This window comes from Gracilinanus agilis, chromosome 2, assembly GCF_016433145.1.
Source record: "Gracilinanus agilis isolate LMUSP501 chromosome 2, AgileGrace, whole genome shotgun sequence".
NCBI lineage: Eukaryota > Metazoa > Chordata > Mammalia > Didelphimorphia > Didelphidae > Gracilinanus > Gracilinanus agilis.
Window position 1 is genome coordinate 149,391,705 of NC_058131.1, and position 16,545 is coordinate 149,408,249.

Here is a 16,545-nt window from a genome sequence, read left to right on the forward strand (position 1 = left end):
CATTATGATCTGAAAAGGTTGCATTTATTATTTCTGCTCTTTTTCATTTGTTTGTCATATTTCTATGTCCTAGTGCATGGTTAATCTTTGTGAATGTACCATGTGCAGCTGAAAAGAAGGTGTATTCCTTTTTGTCCCTATTTATTTTTCTCCACATACCTATTAACTCTAATTTTTCTAGGATTTCATTCACCTCTCTTACCCCTCTCTTATTTATTTTTTGGTGTAGTCTTGATTGATGTTCCTTGATATCTGAATTGTCTCTTTCTGGCTTCTTGTAATATTTTCTTCTTAACTTGGAAGCTTTTGAATTTGGCTATTACATTTCTGGGGGTTGTCTTTTGGGGATTTAGCGTAGAGGGTGTTTTATGGGCTCTTTCAATGTCTATTTTGCCCTCTTGTTCAAGGACATCAGGGCAATTTTCTTGAATAATTTCTTGTATTATGATATCTAGATTTCTATTTGTCTCTGATTTTTCCAGAAGACCAATAATTCTCAAGTTGTCTCTTCTAGACCTATTTTCTTGATCTGTCATCTTCTCATTGAGATATTTCATATTTCCTTCTATTTTGTCAGTCTTTTGACTTTGCTTTATTAATTCTTGCTGTCTTGTGAGATCATTGGCTTCTACTTGTCCAATTCTAGCCTTTAAAGATTGGTTTTTGGCTATAATCTTCTGGTTTTCCTTTTCCATCTGGTCTATCTGGCTCTTCATGGCTTCCAGCTAGTCATTTCTGGTCTTCAATTTGTCATTTCATTTAATTTCTGAACCTTAATTTCTAATTGCAAAATTCTGACTTTTAGACTATTTTCTTTTTGAACTATTTCCCACTTTTCTTGCCAAATCTCTTCCACATTTCTCATGATCTCAGATTGGAACTCTTCAAGAACTTGTGACCAATTTTCATTTTTTGGGGAGGGTTTGGATGTGTTTACTTGTTTGTCTTCCTCTGCTGTCTATTCTGTGGTCTGGATTTTTTCTATGTAAAAATGATCTAGTTAGCACTTTTTTCTTACTTCTTTTGTTGGTTGGTTTTTCTTGAACATTGCTAGCCATTACTCTACTGTTTCTTGCTTCCCTCAGAAGTCTGAGTGAAGAGGGCAGGCTCTCTGTGTATGGAGCTATGTAGTGGTTTTTGCCTGAGGCTATTTTTTGAGTTTGTGCAAGGTTTCAGCTGTATGCTGCCCCAGCCCCACTCCCCTCTCTGCTCCGAAAGTGCACGCTCTTCAGCCTCCTGGGGTTTCAGGTCTAGCTGCTCTCAGGTGTGCTCTTGATCTACTGCCAAGAACTTAGAGGTTGTTCCCTTCTGCTTTAATTCTAGGGCGCTAGCTATGAATCCTGCCATGTAAGTGGGGTGGGGGAGGGTTTGATCAGCTCACATTTTGGTGGGAGCTAATTTATCTCCTTATAGGGTAGAAATGCCCAAATCCCATGTACCTTCGATGCTGCGCCCTATTGTGGAGTCCCTTCGCTCATCTGAACTTGGCCTTTTTGTTCTTTTGAGGTATCATACAGGTTGGTGATGGGGAGGGTAAAAATTCTGCAACTACTCTGCAGCCGTCTTAATCCAGAAGTCAATAAAGAGCATTTCAAAGGACCTGTGATGAGAAACACTATCTTCCTTCAGAAAGAAAACTGATAAACTCTGAGTACAAACTTAAGTATAATTTTTTCACTTTATTTTTCTTTATTTTTTTGGGCAACATTGCTAATATAGGAATATTTGCATGACTTCACATGTATAATTGATATCATATTGCTTACCTTCTCAACAGGTGGAGGCGGAAAATTTGGAGCTGAAAATTTTAAAATGCATGTTAAAAATAAAGAAAAAGAAAAAAAGGTCACTTATGGCTTATTCAGTTTTTTTCTAAGATAGATTATTTAAGTACTCTATCTTCTATTAATCTGGGCAATTTGTATTTTTATAAATGTTTATCCATTTCACTTAGATTGTCAAATATTTGCATAGAAGAGTTCCTGCTTTAATTTCATCTTCATTGGTGATACACACACCCTTTTCTTTTTTAAAACTGGTAATTTGAGTTTTTCTTTAATTAAATTGACCAATAATTTGCTTAATTTATTGTTTTTAAATAAAATCATTTTCTAATTTTATTAATTAGTTCAATGGGTTTTCTACTTTCAATTTTATTTATTTCTCCTTTGACTTTCAGAATTTTTATTTTGGCATTTTACTGCTGATTTAAAATATCTTTTTCCTAATTTTTAAAATTGCACATCCAATTCATTTATCTCCTAATTCTTTTATATTGATGTGTTTAGAGAGATAGAAATTTCCCCCTAGTATGTCTTTGCTTGCATCCCATAAACCTTGGCCGGGGGGGGGGAGGGGGGGTTAACCTCTTGGATACCTGTCAGGATCCAAAAAGATCAGGCTAGATACTTGAGCCAGGCCTGATACAAGTTAGTCTAGGGTAAAAGTTTAATATGGCAGTCAGAAAAGCTAATGTAATTTTAAGCTTCATGTAGAGATGCAGCACCCAGAAGGAGGGAAATAATGCTTCCACTGTATTCTGCCCTGTTTAAACCACAGCTGGAGTGGCACTGCCCTTCTCCTGATTATTCTGACTTCTCTGTTGAACCATCTGCCCCTCCCCCAATTAGGATTTAATCCTAAAAAAAAGCCATAAGGTTAATGAGGACCATTTGGAGTAATTGGGATCTTAGCAGCTAAGGACAGGGTAAACAATAGTGGGTAAGTTTTAAGGCCAGACAGGATCTTGGGAAGGTTGCCTGTTGAAATTCTGGATAGCCTGAGTCAGTTGGGTTTTCCAACTGCCAATGGTCTCTTGGAGGTTTTTTCCTAGGAGGAGGCGGGTGTTTCTGTTCCCTGGAACACTGAAAAAACCCAGTGGCAGGTGAAGGAGGAGAACAGGATAGAGTTTCTGGAATAAGTTTGGGGAAAATCAACAGAAAAGAGAGACTGTTTCTCCTCTGTGTGATTGCTGAGAAGGCTAAGCCATTTTGCCACCTGCTTAGGCCAAAAAGCCTAGCTAGGCCCGGAAGGGCAGCGGTAGGCAGAGAGTGAATAACGGAACTGATTTAAAGCTGAAAGAGATCTAAGGAGACAGTAAACTTACTTATATAACTGAGAGGATTAATTAGCAGAGCTTACTTAATATAGACCCCGGGTTTTTAGTGATAGTTTTAAGGAGGCTCGAGTTCCTCAAGCAGGAAGCAAGCCTTTGCAGGCTATTGGTGTAGGAAAAAGCTAGACTCCTTTAAGACTAGGGAATCAATCCTAATCCTCAATCTTCATTACCTTTCCTTACCTTTCCCAATATTTATTAGAGGTTTTTTTTTTATATCTGTCTCCAGCAGTTGTCCTTGTGTAGGCCTAACACAGTTACACGAAGCTTCAGTAGCCTCATCTACTACAAGGAATAAAAAGATATTGCATCCAATTTCTCCCCCTTAACATTCCTGTCTGTTCCCATTCTTATTGGCAACAATCTTGGCGAGCTAAATGGAGACAGAGCCTAAAGAATTGATACTAGTATCCATAAGAGATAGGACTTTTAAAAAGACAATTTTTTTCCCTTCACAGTCATCCTAGAGGGTGCTAAAGAGCCAGCTAGCCACAGCCCAGAAGCCTGCATTTACAAGCAGTGGCTTCAGTGAACAATGTGGTTTTACAACACTATGTACCTGGGAGCTGTACCCAAATTCTTTTACTTGACTTTTCCTTCTTATATTAAGGGAATAGCATTCCCTAACTGCCTGATGGGACTGCTTACTATTACATTATTGGATTTCTTGAATTATATACCATTAGCAGTGGGGGCAATATTGTTATTGTTACTGGTGAAGATGGTACTCTTATATCTTCAACCATTTTAAAGAATTGAAACTATAGCAAATAAGATTTAATCAATTATCCTTAAAAGGGAATTACCTGGAGTCTATAATACAGAAATATGAGACAGAGAAAAATGGTACTGATAAACAAGAGGGCACTACTAAATTAGAGAAAGAAAATGGCAGAACTAGAGAAGAGTGTGGGTACTTTTTTCCCTTTGAGAGAAATTCCAATGATGACCCCTGGCCATGAATATAAGTATAAGGCGGGGCAGCTGGGTAACTCAGTGGATTGAGAGCCAGGCCTAGAGATGGGAGGTCCTAGGTTAAAATCTGGCCTCAGACACTTCTCAGCTGTGTGACCCTGGGCAAGTCACTTGACCCCCATTGCCTACCCTTATCACTCTTCTGCTTTGGAGCCAATTCACAGTATTGACTCCAAGATGGAAGGTAAGGGTTTAAAAAAAAACAAACAGTATAAGGGCTTTACCCAGTGACATAATTTTATAAAGAAGTTCCAAAAAATAATCAAACAATTTAATCCTGACTACAATGATTTTGATATTTTTTAGATGAATTGCTTACAAAACGGGAAAAACAGAAAATCATTGCTGAGACCAATGAAAATGATAGCATCCCTGATTGGCCTTTATCTAAGTCAAACTGGAATGTTAATTTGGATTATGGATATCAACAATTGGTTAGGGCAAGACAGGCAGTAATCCAAGTGATGAAAGACTGTTCCCAAAAACCAGGTACATGGACAAAATTTGAGAGAGTGAAGAAACAGGAAGTTGGGGAAATACCCACTACTTTCCTAGACAGATTGATAGACCTGGGGGAACAGTGGGTTGGATTGGACACATGCAAGGAAAGGGACATAAGTCAATTAAAAAGGCAATTTGTTAGAAATGCTTGTCCTGTTGTATGTAGTTATTTTAGAAATCAGTGTCTAGACTAGGATCAAGTGGAACTGGATGAGTTGAGGAGAGTTGCTTCTTATGTGTACCAAGCTGATAAAGACAAACCAGAAGGGACAAACTAAATAAAGATTTAAGAAGGGAAATTAAAGATCCTAAACTAAAATTAAATAAGTCAGATCAACAAGAAAAAACAATGGCAGTAGTAAGGGAATATAGACCACCAAGACAGGTCTATTATCCACAAAGTGGGTTTGATAACCAAACCCTGAGATGTTACATGTGTGAGAGATTAGGTCATTTAATGCATGATTATCAATCATGGGGACAAATATTTAGGCAAAATGGCAGATATTATAATAATTACAGACAAAACAGAGGAAATAACTTCAAGGGAAACCAAGGCAGGAATTACAATGGATTCAGAGATAATGGTTTTGACAATGACTATGGATATGGGTATTAAAACAGGAGACCTAGCTTCTAATGCATACATTGATAGATAGCATCAAGGGATTGCCCAGGCTCCAGATAATGGAGACAATGCAAACCTATATAAAGAACAGTGAAAGACTAAAATACTCCCAAATGGCTAGTGGCAGTACCCCAAAATATGATTTTCAGAAGGGAGCACAGAGTGGTAATATTTGTCCTCAAAAGCTGTCAGCTTTTTATCCCCTACACTTTCTATCTGGGTGATGCCATTAGTTCCTGTGGGTTCAACAATCATCTCTCTCAGATGTGACCTTGCTTGGCAGGTTTTCTTTTTCATCTGTGTTTGCCTGATTTCTCTAGATGACAAAAAAGTATGAACCGTGTAGGTAAACTTGCTAAGGTCATTTAATGAAAACAGATGCATCAGGTCAGTCAAGGGGGACAATTTAAAAAAAAAAAGGCCACATATGCTTCTTAGGAATGAGAGCAAACTGGGTAAGGTCAGTTTAATTGGATTAGAATCCAGACCTGAGATTTTAGACCTAAGAGCAATAGTTTGCTTTGGAGTTTTAAAAGCAGACATTTTAAATTTAATTTTCACTATAAGAGTCTGAAGGAACTGATTGTAGGACCCAATCAGGAGTAGCCTCACTAATCCTATTTATACAAAGTCCATTTCATCTGTGCCTGGGTCCTGAGTGCCCAGCATCCAGTGGTGCCTGCTGGATTCACTTCAGTATTGTGGCTATATACAGAAAGTTCTTGCTTTACATAAATTTACATTATGCAAATTTGACTCCCCAGTAGGAGGACCTGCAGGCCCAGACTCCAGATTCAGGACGCTGCAGGGATGGGGAGGTCTTCTGAACAGTCCACTTATGTTATGTGAAAACTGGCTGTACTGCCTTTCTCTCAACCATTCTGATACTGTGGAACATGATGTAAACTTATCTTGAAATTATGACTCAAAAGCAAAACATTAAGGTTTTTACATCAATTTGTTCAAAAGTGATAATAGAAAATAAAAAAATTTACAATAGGGATAATTGGATGTTGTGTAAGGAATGTGGTTCAGATAACAAGAACAAAGATTACTTTAATTGCGATCTTGAGGTCCCAGACTAATGTACCCTGGAATAGTCATCTGAGGGTCTTTTCTAAGACTTCCTCTTCTGTACACAGAAATATCTCTCTGATACCAAGCCCAGTTCAGATATACAAAAATTCCAGGGAAATCTTCCTGAATAGAAAACATTGCGTTTAGTCTATGTGCAAAATAGTATTTAATAACAGACAAAATAAAAGATTCAAGTTTAACTCCCCTATCTTTCCCTCCAAAACTTATTTTTTATTAAAAATAATTTTAAGTGGAAAAAAGTCCATCTGAAATAAAAACCTTAAGAGCACGACAGGAGGAAGATAATACTTAAACAACGTCAAGTTTGACTTTGATGTTCATAGCTGCCAATTCGGCTACAAAGTAGCGGAACACGTAAGGCACGGACACCGTGTCGATGGTGTCACTCTGGTTGCACACGGTGCAGTTGTACTTCCTGTTGCGCATGGCAGACCAGGACGGTGGGGGCTTCTCCAGCAGCGGAGAGAGCAGGCTGCCGCACTTCACGCACACATGGGCAACCGAGCGGTCCGAGCAGTTGAAGAGGCGGTCATGAAGCAGGAAGGAGGTGCCGTGCGCTAGCAGGGCGTCCCGTTCCATCTCCCCAAACCGGATCCCGCCCTGCACGTTCCGGCCCCCGATGGGCTGGTTCGTGACTTTGTCTCGGGCGCCCGTCGTCCTCACCTGGAACTTGTCTGAGACCATGTGGCGCAAGCGCTGGTAGTAGACTACCCCGATGAAGATGTCCGCTTCCAGTTCCACCCCGCTGATGCCGCTGTACAGCCTCTCCGTGCCGTAGAAGTTGTAGCCGGCCGCCTTCAACATCTCCCCAAAGTAGCCCAGGGCGGAGTTCTCCTCCGAAAAGGTAAAGGGGGTGGCGTCATGGCAGAGCCCGTGCAGCGCTGCCGACTTCCCCGCCATGCTCTCGATGAGCATGCCAATGGTCATCCGGGATGGAAAACCGTGCGGATTGAACAGAATGTCCGGGACCATCCCACTCTCCGTAAAGGGCATGTCCTCGGCAGGCCACAGCCGACTCAGAATCCCCTTCTGGCCGTGGCGACTGGCAAATTTGTCCCCGATCGTTGGGTTCCGGGGGATCCTCATGGTGATACAAATGCTTTTGAATTTCCCATTTCCAGAGTCGTTACTGCATACTTTGATGTTATCCACAATACAATTTTCTTTATTTCTAAAAAAGAAGAGTTTATCCTTAATATTAGCTTTTAAAATCATCTTAATTTCTTCAAAATATTGTATCTAGGTATTTCCTCCATGGAACATTAGATCAGAAATTCTCAATAGAAGTATTAAATATATAGATATGTATGGGTACGTCTATATACAGGTTGACACATATATGCCAAGTACACCAACATAATACATATAGTATACCTATATACACTGATTGTATTGTAGAGACAGTAGGCCCCCTTATCTGCAGTTTTGCCTTCTGCAGTCAACCCAAAGTACTGGAAGTGCCAGATGTCTGCCCGGAAGCACCAGAGATCCACATGCAGCAGTGGTCTGCCCCTTACAGCCAGCACTTTTCTGCTTCTATTTTCACATAAAAAATAATTTTTTGGGGAATCAGGGGGTATATGGGGAGGGTGTCAGGCATAGAGCACCAAGCTGGGGGACAGACATGGTGAGAGAGAACACATCTATATGGGGCATGGCAGTTATATCTACAATTTCAGCCATCTGGGGTAGGTATATATCGCCTGCAGGTATGGGAGCCTTACTGTATGGTTCGAAAACTTTGAAAAGCGATTCGCTATTTTATTTAATGTTATAGAAGCCAATGAAACTTAAAATTTTAAGACAAAAAAATTGTTTTAAATTCAGATCAAGAAAACAAAATCTTATGTTTATCTTATTTTTAAAACATGTTTAGGGAAGTTGTTGAAAAAGCAAAAGGGTTGTTTGTCAATCAGTCAATACACATTTGTGAAGCACCTGTTATGTGTCAAACACTATACTGTGCTGTGCCCCGCCCCACCTCACCAAAAAAGTTCAAGCTTTTGCTAACTTCCAACTTGGCTTTCCCAAAGGTTCTGAGGAAAGAGAACCAGAATACAAAAGCCTAAAAAACCTTCCCTACAGTAGCAGTTTGTTCACTTAAATCTTAAGTCTCATAATTAAGGCAATAGGTGCTGGACCAAATGATAACTGGAAGTACACTGACTGGCTGACCAAAGACCACACTGAGACCAGCTCAGATGTGCTCCTCACAAGAGGTCTAACAGTCACTTTTTAACATGTGATTTTGGTGGAAGAGAGAATATTTCTCAGGAGATTCTATAAAAATGAATAATTAAAAAAAGAGAGAGATCTAAACTCACTTATAGTATGTCACAAAGCTTTCTCCCGTGTTGACATTTAGGTAACTGTAAAAAGGGTCTCCATATTTTAGAAGAGAACCAATATGTGGCAAGCCATCATTGTCTAATTTCTGTAGAACCTGTAGATCTCCAGGTTTGACTCCAAACACCAGACTGTCATCTCCTTGTTTGATTTTTTCAGAAAGATCTATGAGCTCTGTCTTGTAGACACTTCCATGAGCAAAGCCTCTTTCCCAGGAAGCTTTATTCACAATCTATGAAAACAGAAGAATCATTAAATTAATCTGAAGCCTGCTTTTAGGTCACTGTCAGATTAGTACATTAAAAAGTAATTCTATTTGGCTTTAAAATACTCCTTATTGGGGGCAGCTGGGTGGCTCAGTGGATTGAGAGCCAGGCCTAGAGACAGGAGGTCCTAGGTTCAAATCCGGCCTCAGACACTTCCCAGCTGTGTGACCCTGGGCAAGTCACTTGACCCCCATTGCCTACCCTTACCAATCTTCCACCTATAAGTCAATACACAGAAGTTAAGGGTTTAAAAAATTAAAAAACAAAAACAAAAAACAAAATACTCCTTATTAGGATGAAATCTCCAAATATTATATCATTGTCATTTTCAATTAGAATTACCAAATTGAAGAAATCTGTTTACTGGATGAATTATGAGTAGGATAAAATGACCCCCCCAAACCAGACACATACTAATGTATCATTTCTTTAAAACACATGTAGTTCTCCCAGCCTAGAAAGGCTTGGAGTATGGGCCTGGTGATGGACTATATTTTTTTATAGTCAAAGGACCAGGCTAGATGAATCTGGAGAAGTTCAGGCTGGTTGGAGGAAGGGGAAAGATAAATGTTTTTGGCTGTGATAATCCTTGGAATATCTTATAGATTGTGGACAGATGCAATATGTATTGGAGGAGGGAGTGCTTACACTGTAAAAGTGAACAGATCCTTAAAGAATATCTGTTCTCACATTCATTCTCTAAGATACTGAAGAGGAGAGTTCACTTAATTAGAATACTAACATATATGTAAAATATATTTTATATATATCTTTCTGCTATACATACACACACATATAAAATATTAAAAAAACCCAGAAAGATGAATATTTAAGGAACAAAGAATATATGTTTGATCTAAGTTCAAAGCACTGTGTTTAGAGGAGTTTTGATTTGCCACAAAATTTGCCTGTGAGCAGTAAGAACATGAACTAGACTTACATCAAAGATTCTTAGGTGGAAAACACAAACTAACAAGTGTCCTGCCCCAAAGAAGAGAATGAGAAAGTCCTACTTTTGCATTATTATAAAGGTGGTGGTGGTGACGTCTATGGATACAAAGAGCTATATATAATGTTAGACTTTTTCAATACGTTATTTTGCCAACTGCTGGTATGTTTTCCTTCTTCTTATTCTTTTTTACAACGTATTTATTGCTCCAGAAGTTGGGGAGAGGAAGGGGCAGAAATGCAAGGAACATAAAAACAAATGATCAATAAAAATTAATTTTTAAAAAGTGCCATGTTACTCTCAGTTTTTGAAATTTGTTTTCCAACAACATACCATGGCATCTTCCATATCATAGCCTGTATAAGAAATGACAGCAACAATAGCATTTGTCCCAATAGGATAGTTATCCATATCATAGTAATCATACATGTAAGGTCTGACTAATGGGCTTTGTGGAGTTTGAAGACGATATAGTTTATTATCTGATCGGTCCTGGTAAGTAAGAAGTGGAAATCCCATGGTTTGTTTACCTAGAGAAAAAAACAACAACCCAAATTGTGAATTATCAAAATATTTTTAAAGGCTTATCATTTCATCAATCACTATATATATTTTTCATACGTTGGTAAAATACCATATGCGAAAGACAATGACTAACAACAGAAAATGTTGAGAAAAAGAAAGTAACGAGATCCAGATTTGTAACCTATTTACCCCTGAAATATGTCTTGTTCAGGGGCCCTATGTTGTATTTTTTTATGTAAATGACATTTTTACAGCATTTTACAGTTTGCAAAGTGTTTTATATCCATGAACTTCTATAGGTAGGTAAGCAATATAAGACTATATATATGATCACTATTTTATAGATGAGGAAAAGGAGGCAGATAGAGCTTAAATGACTTGTGTAGGGTCATATGACCAGTATCTCAGGTAGGATTTGATCCCAAGGTTTCCTTACTCCAAGTTCAGAGCTCTATCTGAGTACTCCATGCTGCTTCTCAGTGTGGAGGCTGTTCTTAAAAAAATTCTTTACCAATTTTTTAATACCAGTTTCAGAAATTTGAAAGTTCTTGAGGGCGCTTCTTGTTCTGGTGTATCTTCACTAATAACCCAAATGGCAGAAAATAGCTTTTATAATTTTGCTGATACCAAATAAAGGGAACTAACTAGAAATATACTAGGGTAATTAAACAAAACTTGAATTCTATTTTCCAAATTTTTTGGAACAAAATGAAGTTAAAAGAGTTTAAACTCAAAACTACAAAAAAGAGGAGGAATGGTATAATGATGATTTAAAAGTAATGAAATGCATTCTTTTCAAATGAAATATATATTTATAAATATAGTTTTCAAATTAAACAAACATATTTGGCACAATAATAAACTTCAAAAATTATTTTAAAATAATAAATTTTTTTTAAAAGTAAGATTTATGGAGGCATTTTCATATGCTCTGAAAAGAACTTGGTAGAAATCTTCACTACTACATACATACACACACACACACGTGTGCAAAATCTCTGAAATAATTATCTTCAAAAAATCATGAGGAGGGGCATCTGGGTAGCTCAGTGGAATGAGAGCCAGGCCTAGAGACAGGAGGTCCTGGGTTCAAATCCGGCCTCAGACACTTCCCAGCTGTGTGACCCTGGGCAAGTCACTTGACCCCCATTGCCTACCCTTACCAATCTTCCACCAAGGAACTAATACACAGAAGTTAAGGGTTTAAAAAAAAAAAATCATGAGGGTGGGGACAGCTGGGTGGCTTAGTAAATTGAGAGTCAGGCCCAGAGACGGGAGGTCCTGGGTTCAAATCTGGCCTCAGACACTTCCTAGCTGTGTGACCCTGGGCAAGTCACTTAACCACCCCCCCTGCCTAGCCCTTGCCACTCTTTGCCTTAGAACCAATACCCAGTATTGATTCTAAGATGGAAGATGAGGGTTTAAAAAAAAAAATCACGAGTGGCTAGGAAATACATCAGTCACAAGTTAAAAAGACAGTCTTCTTTATCCTATACTAAATTCCCTGAGCCTTTTATGGTAAGTCCCAAAGAAAGTTCAAGACAGTCTCCATATTCCTATTAGGCAGTCATCTCTTGACCACTTATTCATTCCCTATTGTGACCAGGCTGGTAGAGTAACACCCACAAAAGCCCCATTACCAACTGGCACAGGAACTCTGAGCTGCTCTATTTCCAACCTGGTTTGGTTTGCCCCTTGTTAGGAAGCCTGAAGGGCCTCTGCTCCTGGTGATTTGCTATATTGCCAGACTTGGCGTGGACACCCCATCAGCTCAGCCCGTTGTAGCTCAGAATTCCCAAACTCAAGCAATCCACCAGCCCTAGTTTCTTCTGATGTCAGGCATTAGGGGTGCCCTACAAGTCCTGGCATCTACTTTTACTTCTCAAGCCAACAAGTGAACGAGGAAGCTGAAGAAAACAGACTGCTCTCTATCACCCAGTAACAAATCCGCTCCTAAATAAGAGTAGTTTCTGGAAACATACACTTGGCTTTGGATTATGGTTTGAAGGACCCACATTTCTTAATGAACATCTTATTTTAATTTTTAAAACAACATGTAATGATCGATCATAATTAAGAAAATAGTTACCCATCTGGCACTGATACATGTTTCGGGGACTCTGATTATGGTCAGAGAAAGGAATGAAATTGGCTACCACACTGAGCAGGCTGTGAGGAAAGAGCTCCTGGTGTGTGGTTACTCCAGGAACAATCTCATTCTCAAAGATAGCAATGTTCATAAAGAGCTGAAACCAAAAAAGAAAAAACAAAGTACAGACTTTTAAGGAAATGAATGGCAGTCAGTGGTAGATACTATAATATTTAGGGGCATGAGAAAAACAGGAGAAAATTTTAGTTAATTCATTTGAAATCAGAGGAAAATGGTGTACTGCGTAGACTATGGGAAATTATGTTAAGTTTACCAGTACCCTGTATCTCCTGCTGGGATCTAAAGAAATGCCTAACAATAGAAAGAGTTGGGTTTTTTAAAAATTGCCATAATGAAGTCTCTTTATATATATTGATGTATTAAGATTAAGATGAGAAAAATTATTGAAAAAGCATCAACCTATAGCTTTGTAGCAGCCAAGATCTGGTTTAAGTGACTCCCAACTGATTTTATCAAATATATTTAACAAATGGCACAAATGAACAATTAAAAGGATGGCTAAGCCCACACAAACTATAACATCTTACAGCCAAGAAAGCCCATCCTTACCTGTTCCAGAGTGCCAATCAGTTCTTCTTTACCCAGTTCCAAATTTTGCACAGGTCGTATCATTCTACAAGGAGTAGTGAAAAGAAACAGTCCAGGGTACAAACTTGGTTTTCCAGTCATTGGGATAAGGACTATTTCTGTCCAAGGAGGGATTTGTTTTTCCCCCAATACCTATTTCCAAGAGAAAGAGAAGTAGAAAATGTTATTTTCTTCCTTAATTCCGTGAATGATAGCTCTGTTTTTTGGCAAAAAGCAAACCACCATGCAGCTGGTGGCAAGTGACAAAGTGACAAATCATCACACAAGATACAGTTGGATAAAGGAAAAAAAATCACGGAAATCACAACGGAAGAAATTTAATTCTATGTTCTTGTATCCTACCCAATCCTTTCCACTATAGAGATATCAGGCCATGGGGCAGACTAGAGCGGGTTAGGAATAAGTTAGCATGGTAGCAGTCCCTAAAATTTCATATTCTTTGCTCATAGTAATCATACATTTATGTAAGACTAGAGAAGGTATTTTTAACTTCCTACAAAGTTTGTGTGTGATGTGTAAGTTGTTACACATGTTTAACTTAACCATGCATTTTAGAATTGGTTCCTCAATTAGTTCTGGTACAAAAGACTTAGTTATCAGTAATAAATTTCTAGAGGAACAGAGAGTTTGCAAACCAATTCCTCAGATTGGAGACCTAAAGGAGCAGCAAACATATTGATCAGGCACCATTCCCTAATTCGAACCAGAAAAGCTGGTGGTAGTCAGCCAATTACTTGTCTGAAAATATTTTTCGACTTGGTTCCAGAAGAAAATCTCTTTAGATACTGGCCATTCCTATGCCCTCATATTTCTTCCAACTGACTACTTTCTCAGAATGAATAAAGAAAATAAAGAAAAATTCAAAATAAAAAGACCAAAGGAAAAGTCAATTCACAATTATCTAAGATTACCTTAAAATTTCGGAGAGAATCTGTAATGGCAGGAGCAAGATCTTTTTCCACCCAGCCAACCATGATACCATTCAACATAACAGGGTAGCATTCGCTATAAGGCTGACTTGGTGTTCCATCAAATGGGGTAACCCCTGGGGGGGCAGAAAGGAAAATAATATAGTAAAACCAACAATAACAAAAATCTTCTAGTCATTAAAATGACCTGTGCAAGGGTTTCTAATAATCTTTGTTATCTCTGCAACACTTTAGATATTTTATATGAATATCCTTAGACTAATTTGAAGTTATAAGTTTTCCTTATTAATCAGGGTACCATTACTTTGTGTGTGGCAAACTGAGTCACAGGAATGAAAGCGGAGATTTTTGTTCATTTTCCTCACTGGCCAAGAGGCCCCATAAGTTAAATACAGATGAAAAAGATCAGATTGATATAAAAATCAGGATACTTGTAAATATATAAAATAATATAGACTATTTAAATGAAACATTCAACAAATGAACATAGAAAGAAGGTTCAGAGTCTCAAACCTTAGGCAATACCTTGTCTAACCCCAAAAGAATCCCTGCTCCCAAATTTAGCCTTAGCTTGGGAGAGTCAAAGAGAGGGAACCAACTACCTTCCCATGGCATGGGCAGCCCACAACTCTTTAGGGCCACTATCATCATTAACAAGTTTTTTCTTAGACCAAGCAGATTTTATAGTATATCAGATGTTATTGAAGGGTCCCTGAGCTCTTCACTATTGTTGCTCACTATTCAAGGATCTATTATTTATTTTTTCAAACTTCTGGACCCACTTCAGGATTCATAAAAATTATTTCAGGTCTGAGGGCTCTGTAGAAATGAAATGTTATTCTGCAAACATCATAGATCAAGCTTTGGAACATGTAGATCTGGACAATCTAGGAATGGTCCGTGGACTATGCTCTGAGATGACATTACTAAATGGAGCCAGAACAGGAGGCAATCTAATTGACTTTATGAAGGAGGGAAGATGGGTAAAAAGTCCATTAGTAATGGGAAGCTCTCACAAGGAAAAACAACAAATAGGCAATGTTGGCAGGGACCAGGAGATAAATAAGAGTTGGTTGAGACAGTTGAATGTCAGGGATCCCATGGGCAGAAGAGTTTAAAGGCCAATTCCACGTAAAATGGAGATAGGCCTGGAAAGGACCATGATATAGTCTCCCTAGTCTATGGCATTAAATAAATACCAAGTGGGGTCACTAGGGAGACATAAAACAGGCACTCACTACTCTCTTACAACGATGACCCATATGGATGTATGTTTTGCATGATAATTCATGTGCAACCCAGATAAAAAAGGCACCCACCCACTAGACATCGAATGCTTGGCCTCTGAGCACTAAGGATGGCTGCTTTTAGATTTTCACTTTCAAAGGAGTCTCTCAGCATCTGTTGCTTTTGATTTTGGCAGAATAATTTTCAAAGTGTTTTCAAGAATTTTTAGTGAAAATGACTGAAAAGCAGTTCCTCCAAGGAAACGGCATTCTCGCTAACCTCCCGGAAATGGAATGATCACCTGCCACAAGGCCTGTCGGAGGAAAACTTTCATGAAACGCACCTAAGGAGCAAAGCAAAGGGGCGATGGAGGACGAGTAAGCGGTCTGTGTGACCACCTCGCAGACGGCCGTCATGTGGTTCATCAGGCCGCAGGGCTCCCCGTCTGGCGTGTGCACAGGACAGAGGAAGCCCCAAGACTCTGGGAGCAGCTTGCGGACTGTGGTGGTCCTCATCTTGGCGAAGGCGGCCCCTCGGTGCACGCAGCGGAAATGGGACAGGTAACGGATGAAATTCAGCTTGTCGGCCACCACGCACAGCCCAGAATCTTGAAGCATGCCGAGGCCTGAAAGAACCAAAAATCGAAGTGGTCTAAAGAGGTCCAGATATAGGTTACTATAATAAAATTAATTCTGTATCAGCGAACGGCTTATATATGTTCACTACACGAAACATATTTCTGTCAACAGTTTTGACCTCTAGCACAATAAAATCTTACATGAATCTTTCTATCAAGTAGCCAAATCTTGTTCTAGCTAGATCTGGAGTTCTGCACCTTTTTTTGTGTAATCCCTGATATCTCCTACTTCAGCTGCTTAGTGAAGCCTATAGTCTCTCAAATTATGGTTTTTGTTTTAAGTGACTTGCGTAGGGTCACACAGCTAGGAAGTGTCTGAGCACTGATTAGAACCTAGGACCTCCATCTCTAGCCTGAACCACTTAGCTGCTCCTCAAATTTGAAAAATACTTGTTCTAGATAAACAAATCATGGAATTTCCACTTCTTACCAAGACCTTTGGGGGAAGTGCTTATAACATGGATAAAGACAAAGAAAGGGCAATTACAGTGCCTGGATAACACAGAATTAGATTAATTCATCCCTGAATAAGCAAGAATTTGTTGCTGCAACCCTCTCTGATTTTCACACATTATTTGTTTTTTTTTTTTT

At 38.8% G+C, this 16,545-nt stretch overlaps 1 protein-coding gene across 2 annotated transcripts in view; it reads right to left on the reverse strand.

Moving 5' to 3' along the window:
- Positions 1–6,485: 6,485 nt before the first annotated feature.
- The window catches only part of POLR1B (RNA polymerase I subunit B), a 21,850-nt gene continuing 11,790 nt past the window's right edge, over positions 6,486–16,545 (reverse strand). For both annotated transcript variants that reach the window (XM_044660772.1, XM_044660771.1), the window contains 7 exons: positions 15,661–15,942; positions 14,073–14,206; positions 13,123–13,293; positions 12,493–12,649; positions 10,212–10,408; positions 8,642–8,895; positions 6,486–7,488 (listed from right to left, as the gene is read on the reverse strand). In XM_044660772.1, the coding sequence (XP_044516707.1) occupies positions 6,606–7,488; positions 8,642–8,895; positions 10,212–10,408; positions 12,493–12,649; positions 13,123–13,293; positions 14,073–14,206; positions 15,661–15,942 (2,078 nt within the window). In that variant the 3' untranslated portion in view covers positions 6,486–6,605. The remainder of the gene's footprint in view (positions 7,489–8,641; positions 8,896–10,211; positions 10,409–12,492; positions 12,650–13,122; positions 13,294–14,072; positions 14,207–15,660; positions 15,943–16,545) is intronic.